Source organism: Hippopotamus amphibius, chromosome 9 (genome assembly GCF_030028045.1).
Source record: "Hippopotamus amphibius kiboko isolate mHipAmp2 chromosome 9, mHipAmp2.hap2, whole genome shotgun sequence".
Taxonomy (NCBI): domain Eukaryota; kingdom Metazoa; phylum Chordata; class Mammalia; order Artiodactyla; family Hippopotamidae; genus Hippopotamus; species Hippopotamus amphibius.
In genome coordinates, this window is record NC_080194.1 from 39,353,954 (window position 1) to 39,362,288 (window position 8,335).

At 36.4% G+C, this 8,335-nt stretch overlaps 2 protein-coding genes across 2 annotated transcripts; both read right to left on the reverse strand.

Annotated features, from left to right (window-relative positions):
- Positions 1-939, reverse strand: LOC130861640 (olfactory receptor 52A1). Its single transcript, XM_057750686.1, has one exon. It carries the CDS (start codon positions 937-939, stop codon positions 1-3), a length of 939 nt encoding a protein of 312 aa, XP_057606669.1.
- A 5,071-nt stretch (positions 940-6,010) lies between these two features.
- LOC130861798 (olfactory receptor 52A5) lies at positions 6,011-6,967 on the reverse strand. Its single transcript, XM_057750979.1, has one exon. The coding sequence runs from the start codon at positions 6,965-6,967 to the stop codon at positions 6,011-6,013; it is 957 nt and encodes a 318-aa protein (XP_057606962.1).
- Positions 6,968-8,335: the final 1,368 nt, after the last annotated feature.

The following is an 8,335-nucleotide window of genomic DNA, read 5'->3' on the forward strand; positions in this document are numbered from 1 at the left end:
TTATGAACAGAACCTTTTTACCATATGGACACGGATCTGCTTCGTCTTTGCACCATAGACAAGTGGATTGAGAAATGGAGGGACCAGCAAGTAAATGCTAGAAAAGAGGATGTGGATGTAAGGGGGGATGTAAGACCCAAATCTATGTGCAAAGAAGGAGAAGAAGGCAAGGAGGTAGAACTGGAGGAAGACACAGATGTGAGCGATGCAAGTATTGAATGCTTTCAACCTAGCCTCTTTCTGGGGCAGAAGGAAAACTGTGATAAATATCTGTATATAGGACAAGGTGATTAATATGAGATCAAGCCCTGCAACAGTGAAGGCCACAAACAAACCATAGATTTTGTTGACCCGGATATTTTCTGCAGCCAGTTTCACAATGGCCATATGCTCACAGTATGAGTGGGAGACGACTGTTGTGTGATAAAATTGCAGCCGGAACTTTATCAGCATTAGGCATGGGGCTACAAGAATGGCAGCCCTAAGTGTTACCATAGCTGCGATTTGAGTGACTAGCTGGGGTGTAAAGATGGCAGCATGTCTCAGGGGATAACAGATGGCCACATAGCGGTCCAGGGCCATAGCCAGCAGGATGCCTGACTCTATTCCCTGAAATGTGTGGATGAGCCACATTTGAAGCAAGCAAGAATCAAAATATATTTCTGGTACATGAAACCAGAAGATTCCAACCATCTTGGGCACAACGCTGGTACTAAGTACAATATCTGTGACTCCTAACATGCCTAGGAAAATGTACATGGGCTCATGGAGGCTGCGTTCTGATTTGATGATGATCAAAAGCAGGAAATTTCCAATCACAGCAATGAGGTACATGGCACAGAATGGAATCCCAATCCAGCACTGCACGGACTCCAGGCCTGGGATCCCTGTTAGTGTCAACACAGAAGGCATGAAGACTGTGATGTTGGAAATGGACATAGTGTCCTTGGGTCTCCTGCAAACAGAAGTTTCTCAGTCAACGCTACTTCCTTTCTACTTCCCATTTTCATCCAAAGTCATCATATTGAGTCTTTCTGATTTTGGTAGAAATCTTAGATCATATCATCCTTCTCATTTATATATCGAAGTAAAAGAAAGATCCATAGAGACACATCACTGTTTTAGGAAAGACGTTGACAATCACAGTACCGTAGTGCTTGTACCCCAATAAAATGTTATTACAGGACAGGACAATTGCATTAAAACCAGCAAAATAAGTGATTTAGGAAATAAACTGCTGACTTGACTGTCATTTCATTTCAGACCTGTGGACCAAAAAACAGACTTGTTTGTTTTACTTGAAAATTGCATTTTGATCAGTTGTTAATGAATCCCTCCTCATTCCACATTCCAGTTCATTGCTTTACTATTCTCTTTTTCTCAATTGTCCCTAAACCAGGAACCGTTGGTTTAGAGGAGCAAATACTCAGACTCTGCCCAGTATATTAGCGTGAAAAGCTCCCTATAAAAGATGATTTAGATATAAACACTTGTTACGCTAAAGCTTAATATACTTATCTATCTATGAATCTATACCATCGGTCTCTATGTTAAGACTGAATATCCTTCATGACAATGTAAAGGAAGAGTTGAAGAAAAATCATTCAAATCCATGCACATTTAGTGAATTTGGGCCAACATTCCTTGCTCATTTTACATTTCTAATAAAATTGTATTTTTTTGGCTTATATTTCTAAAAGCTGAAATATTTAAAATTTTGTGTGTGTTTAAATTAGGGGGAAAAAAACCTCTGTAATATTCATTACAAGATACCTAGAAGGGAGAGGTCTCCAAGCAGGCAAGAGAAGCAGCAGAGGCAATGTATAAAGGCAAGAAAAATAAATAAAGAAAGGCAAGAAGAATCATTCTTAGTGACTAAAGGATATAGGAACATGGGTAAATGTGTAACTTGATTGGAATAGAGGCTTGTTTCTTGGGTTTATGCTGTTCAGAGATACCATTCCCATAAGATTTGGCTAATTTCAGCTCATCGACTCTTAATGAAATAGATAATCTGGAACACTTTCATCATTTTTTTTGTGAACCCAGGCATAAGTAATTAACAGAAAATGAAGCTGTGAAAGGACAGTTTCCTTAAAAGGAGTTAAATGTAGAATTAGAAATGAAAGACAGAGGGTTGCCATTGGGATACCAGAATTAATTCAGCAAAGGGCTATAGAGCAACTGAATACATTTTTATTATTTTTCAATTCACTGAGAAGTGATTTTTCTGAAAACTTGGGTTCATGCATTATATTAATGTTCTTATCTGATCAAAAGCATTACATATTAAATACTACATAATTGGAATCAAGAAATTCTCAAAACTATACATTAGAGAAATGTTCATAATTCTGTGAAAATAAGGTTAGGTTTTTCATTCTTTCACATATTCTCTAGTAACCTTGCTTTATGTCAATAAACTCATGATCTGCTAACCTTGTACTGAATGTCAACAAATATGGCAGTAATGCAGGAAGCAGCTGTGGTTTGTGTTGCTAAAACTCAAGTAAAAGAATGAAGAGGTCATTTTAATGTAGGAAGCCTGCATCAGTTGACATATATTTAGAATAGACTAGTCACTAAAATAAGCAGTTGGATACCCACAGATTTGCTCCCCAATGATTAATTTTATGATCAGTCCTTACATCACTGACTCTATTAGCAGTAACGTTTTTCTTTCTCAAAGATAATCAGAATTAGAATAGGAATCCTTTGAGAACAATCACTGTGTCTAACATTTTCAAGAGAAAGGAGCAACACTTGAGCTTGATCTGACCAGTACAGGTAGTGGAATGGCAGGTGGGAAGTACAGAAGTGAGTACAAGGTTGATGGGATGGGGTGATTATTATTTTAAAGGCTGGTAATGAAACATTACAGAGGTAAACTTGGGAATAGTGAGACTTACTTGCCAATTGTTGGGAGCTGGTTCTGCTCTTACCTGGTACCTGAAGAGTACTGTCAGATTCATATCACTATTACCCATGACTTTGCAATGAGTGGACATATCTGGGATAACATTTTATGCTTCTCTCTTGTCTCCACAATACAAACACTCTCCTTTTGTAAGTCTGTCTGAGATCATGTCTTTGTGTTCATTCTCCAACAAAACTCACAAAATCTGTGTTATTCTGGGACATAGCATCAATTTATTCAGCTCGATTTGAAGAAGAAAGCTGCTAGTCACCAATTTTAATGTTTCCTGATGGATTTGTGGAGAAGGAGGAGTTATAAACACAAAATGGGGCATTTACTAGCCATTAGCTAAACCACAAGGGGGTTTTAGTTACTAACCCTCTTGGGTTTATCCAAACCTAATATCCCCGAGATCATTACTACAACTTGCAGATATCTCCTTGCTCTTCTTTATCCTTTTCATCCACAGGCTAAATATAGATTTTTGTTTTTTTAATAGGCTGAGTTCCGTTTCTGTTGTTCTTATTTGCAAACAAGTCTAAAATCTACTTAAATGTAAACATGTTCCTGTTCCAATGAATTATATTTAAATAAATATCCTGTGACCCTTCATTTCAATGAGGCAATTCTGATATGAATTATATGTTGTATCCGCTTTTGAAAACGGAGTATTGAACTCTCCTACTATTTTTGTGTTGCTGTCTGTATTTCTCCCTTTAGTTATAATAATGTTTGCTTTATATATTTGGGTGCTCTAATATTTATAATGTATTTTCCTTTTTAGAAAAGATTTATTTATTATTTTATTTATTTATTTATTTATTTATTTTTGGCTGCACTGGGTCTTCATTACTGCGTGTGGGCTTTCTCTAGTTGTAGAGCATGGGCTCTAGGCATGCGGGCTTCAGTAGTTGCAGCACATGGGCTCAGTAGTTGTGGCTCGTGGGCTCTAGAGCGCAGGCTCAATAGTTGTGGTGCATGGGCTTAGTTGCTCCACGACATGTGGGATCTTCCTGGACTAGGGCTCAAACCCGTTTCCCCTGCATTGGCAGGTGGATTCTTAACCACTGCGCCACTAGGGAAGTCCTATAATGTATTTTCATGGTAAATTCACCCTTTTAAAATTAGATAATGTCTTCCCTTTTAGTGACAGAGTTTTTTTTTTTTTTTTTTTTTTTTTGGCCCTGCTGCGTGTCTTGCAGGTTGCAGGTTTTTTAGTCCCGTGAACAAGCATGGAGTCCAGGCCCACAGCAGTGAAAGTGCTGAGTCCTAACCACTGGACCGCCAGGGAATTCCTGGTGACAGTTTTAATTAAAAGCCTATTTCGTCTGATAAAAGTATGGCCACTCCTGCCTACTTTTGTTTACCATTGGCTTGAAATTTCTTCTTTTGTGCCTTTTTGTGTTCTTAAATCTTAAATCCTGTGTCTCCCGTAGACAGCATATAGTTCAATTTTTATTTTTTATTAAGTCACTTATATCTTTTACATATATCTGATTACCCATTAACAAGTTTTGTATTCCTTCTCTCACTGTAATTTTTTTCTAGTCTTGATTCATATGATTCATGTTTACAAGATTTTATTGAACCGAAATACCTTATGGCTCAAATTTATTTCTGTATTACTCAACAAGATGTCATTCCAAAATTTCTTCTACCTCTGCATCTTTAATAATATGTCCCCTTCCTTTTATTGTAGTGGAATGTTTTCTTCTATTATTTCTTCCTTGGACTATGCAAATCAGTCTAAAATTAGAGACCAGATGTTTCTCTCTGTGTACATCATTCTCAAGAATTCTTATTAGTCTTCAGGGTTGCAAGTGGATTGAAGAAAATTTAAGGCTGATCTCTACTGGTGCAGCATCCTGAGAGAAAATGAAGGTATGTGAGCAGAGGAATAGCAAAACGTGAAGAAAGCTCTGAAGTCTTTGTTTTAGAAGTCAGTATCTCACATGACAGTTTTGATTTTGGCTCATACTTTATTTTAAGATGATACAGTGATTCATTGACGACGCCATCTTCGTTTACATATAATATTGGAAAAAACTCTCTAGCATGCCAATTTTCTATAAGATGATGTTACCTGTTGCCTGAACACCTCCAGATGAGTTGCTCTTGAATACCATTGATAAACAGCAGTAAAATGTTTAAGCGGTTCATTATATAATGCCACTTTTACTGAAGTTCTAAGAAGTCTATGTTATCCTATGTATTATCCTATGTATTGTTAATACAAATGTAAATACGACAAGTAGTGTACTCTAGATTCTTGCAGTATGTGATTTCTGAATGCTGTGGAATTGATTTGTCTATGTTTTCAATTCTATAACTTAAACTTTCAAATTTGGGTAAAAGTGAAATTGGCTAAAAGTATTACAATGTGTGCCTTGGAAGTGTGTGTTTTTTTAAGTACTGATGATATTGTTTCCTTGAAAAAGTTTATTTCTGAATAGGCCTAATTTATTTTTATCAACTTTTTTTTTGTGCTTTCTTATACAATTAATTCAATGTTTGCAGACTTTAGTTTATATCATATAGTTTTTGTATTGCTGATATTGGTCTTACGGATTTTACATTATTTATATATATATATATCTATCTCAGTATTTCAGAAAAAGTAGACAAAAATAGATGGGATTAAAAAATGTCAATATATACATTCAACAAGCAGATATTCGAAAATGAGACATGGCCAGAATTACAACTATGGGTTAGATTAACAGTTTGAAAATATTAATGTGTGAAATGATCCTTTGAAGTTATCTGGAATCAAGTGCTGTTTTCTGCAATTTTCCTGTCTAGGTAGGTAGGTCTAAATGTTTCTGGAGAGAAAGCTCGAGGTTTTAAGGGACAGGCCAAAAAAGGAAGAACAATAGAAATATCTTGAAATCACAACATAAGAGAGTTTTATTCTTTCTAAGTGTAGAGAACCAAAGTTCTTAAGTATTTGATGATTTGTTAAATATCTCCTTCAGTTATGAATATCTGAGATTTAAAGTGTTTTTTCAGATGTAGAAATTTACAGAAGATCTAGCTTTTAGCATATTGATGCTGCTACTTTGAACTAACCTAAATTCTCTTTAGAAGGATCCACTAATGATCAAGATGTTTTGGGGATAAAAAGATTGTTAGTACATGGTTGCGAATTTGTTCGGTCTTCACTCCATAGACAATAGGGTTGAGGAACGGTGGGACTAACAGGTAAAGATTTGATAAGAGGATATGAACATATGGTGGTATGTGAGAACCAAACCTATGTGTGAAGAAAGAGAAGAAGGCAAGGAGGTAGAACTGTAGGAAGACACAAATGTGGGCAATGCACGTATTAAAGGCTTTGAACCTTGCCTCCTTCTGGGGCAGTTGAAAGACAGCAATAAAGATCTGAACATAGGACAAGGTGATAAAAATTATGTCAACCCCTAAGATAGTGAAGGCAGCAAATAGCCCATATATCTTGTTGATCCGTATATCTTCAGTAGCCAGCTTCACAATGGCCATGTGCTCACAATAAGAGTGGGAGATGATGGTTGTTCGGTAGAGTTTAAGCCGACATTTAATAAGTACCAGGCATGGTGCTATAAATATGGCAGCCCTGAGTGTCACCCCAACTCCAATGTGAGTCAAGAGTTGTCGGGAGAAGATGGTGGCATGTCTCAAGGGGTTACAGATGGCCACATAGCGATCTAGGGCCATTGCCAGTAGGACACCAGATTCAATTCCTTGGAATGAGTGAAGAAGCCACATTTGTAGCAGACAGCCTTCAAAAGAAATCTCTGTCAAATGAAACCAGAAGATGCCTAACATTTTGGGGAGAATACAAGTGCTAAGTGCAATGTCTGTGGCCCCCAACATGGCCAGAAAAATATACATAGGTCTATGCAGGCTGTTTTCATATTTGATTATCACTAAAATTAGAGTGTTCCCAATCACAGCAATAAGGTACATGACACAGAATGGAATCCCAATCCAACACTGCACTGACTCCAGGCCAGGAATGCCGATGAGTGTTAGGACAGAGGGCATGAAGACTGAGCCATTGGATGTGAGCATGGTGATCTGGTCAGGAGAATCAAGTAGGGCATGCTGTGTTGTCTTCTATTCCCTATTTAAATTTCATAAATTAAAAATAAGAATAAATTATTTTGGTAAAATGTACTTTAGTTAGATTAGGAAGATAGCACCTTATTTCTTCTATCCTAACGATTCTTCTGTAATTTTCCATTTCTTTTCCTAATGTCTTTAAATGAACAATCATCAGATTCTATGTTTCTGATTGCCTTTAACATTTTCAATGAGAAAATTTAAGTGGACTGGATAGCTTCATCCAGTAGTCCACGACTACTGGAACAAACAAATTCCTTTTAATTTGTTTTTGGTAATCATTAACTGTGCTTCTTTTGTAGTGAGCCAATTGGAATTGAGTAAAGATATTTCATGAACTAGACTCTACTTAGATTAGACGCGAAGGATCTACAGTGGTGGTAAATCATTCTGGTTGATCATAATCAAAGAATGTTTTCCAGTGTTTCAGCTCACTAACTATTTTTCAGGTTAGTCTTTTAATGGTTGGATCCCTCTGCAATAGACGCTCTCAGAATGCTTTCAACTTAATTTTTCAAACTTTCAGTGTTTTCCTAAATACCAACCATAAATCTTGCACCTTCCCCTACTTAAACTCTGAGAAAATAAATCCATTTCTTTTAAATTCACGGGTGTTATCCTTAGCAGTTCTTCTTAGATCTGTTCTCATTATGCCCTGCTATGTGCACATCACTTGTATTCAATTTCAAGTGCCAATCGATGTCTTCTGTTCTTCTCTCTCTTTATCAATAACCATTAAGCCTGAATAGTTTTTTTTTTCTTAACTATTTGTAGTAACACAGACCTCTCTATTAAATGTAATCTTTCCTTACGTATAAGCTTATGCATCTTATAGCCATTCAAAATACAACTTCTGTACAGGTAAAGTTTTTCTTTCACACAAGTGTTTTTCATAGGACCAGATCCATCTCCTTCTTTGTATCTGCCCTTTAGTGGTTACTTCACCCATAACACTACATGCTTCCAGGGCCTCCTATGAGTGGCTTCATCTTATCATTTTCCAAAGCTTTTGGGGTTTATCCTGCCTGCCAATTTTCTACTATTTCTTCTGTGAAATATATACATACATGTACATGTATGTGTCTCTGTGTGTGTGTATATATATTGAACTCTAGTAAACGCAAAATATTAATTTATTAATTATAAGTATTTTATTTTACTAATTGTACAACTCATTTTTGGAACCAATAGAGCAAAGTATAAAATAGACAGAGACAATGAGAAAGTTCTAAAACAACAGATTTGAGATAATAAAAATCTCATGTTCATGTCCTCTCCAGCATCCTTCAATTTTTCCCCACTGATAAACTTAGATGG

What these genes read in the sequence shown, in the direction of transcription:
- LOC130861640 (XM_057750686.1), bottom strand. Translation starts at nt 939, where the DNA reads ATGTCCATTTCCAACATCACAGTCTTCATGCCTTCTGTGTTGACACTA.
- LOC130861798 (XM_057750979.1), bottom strand. Translation starts at nt 6,967, where the DNA reads ATGCTCACATCCAATGGCTCAGTCTTCATGCCCTCTGTCCTAACACTC.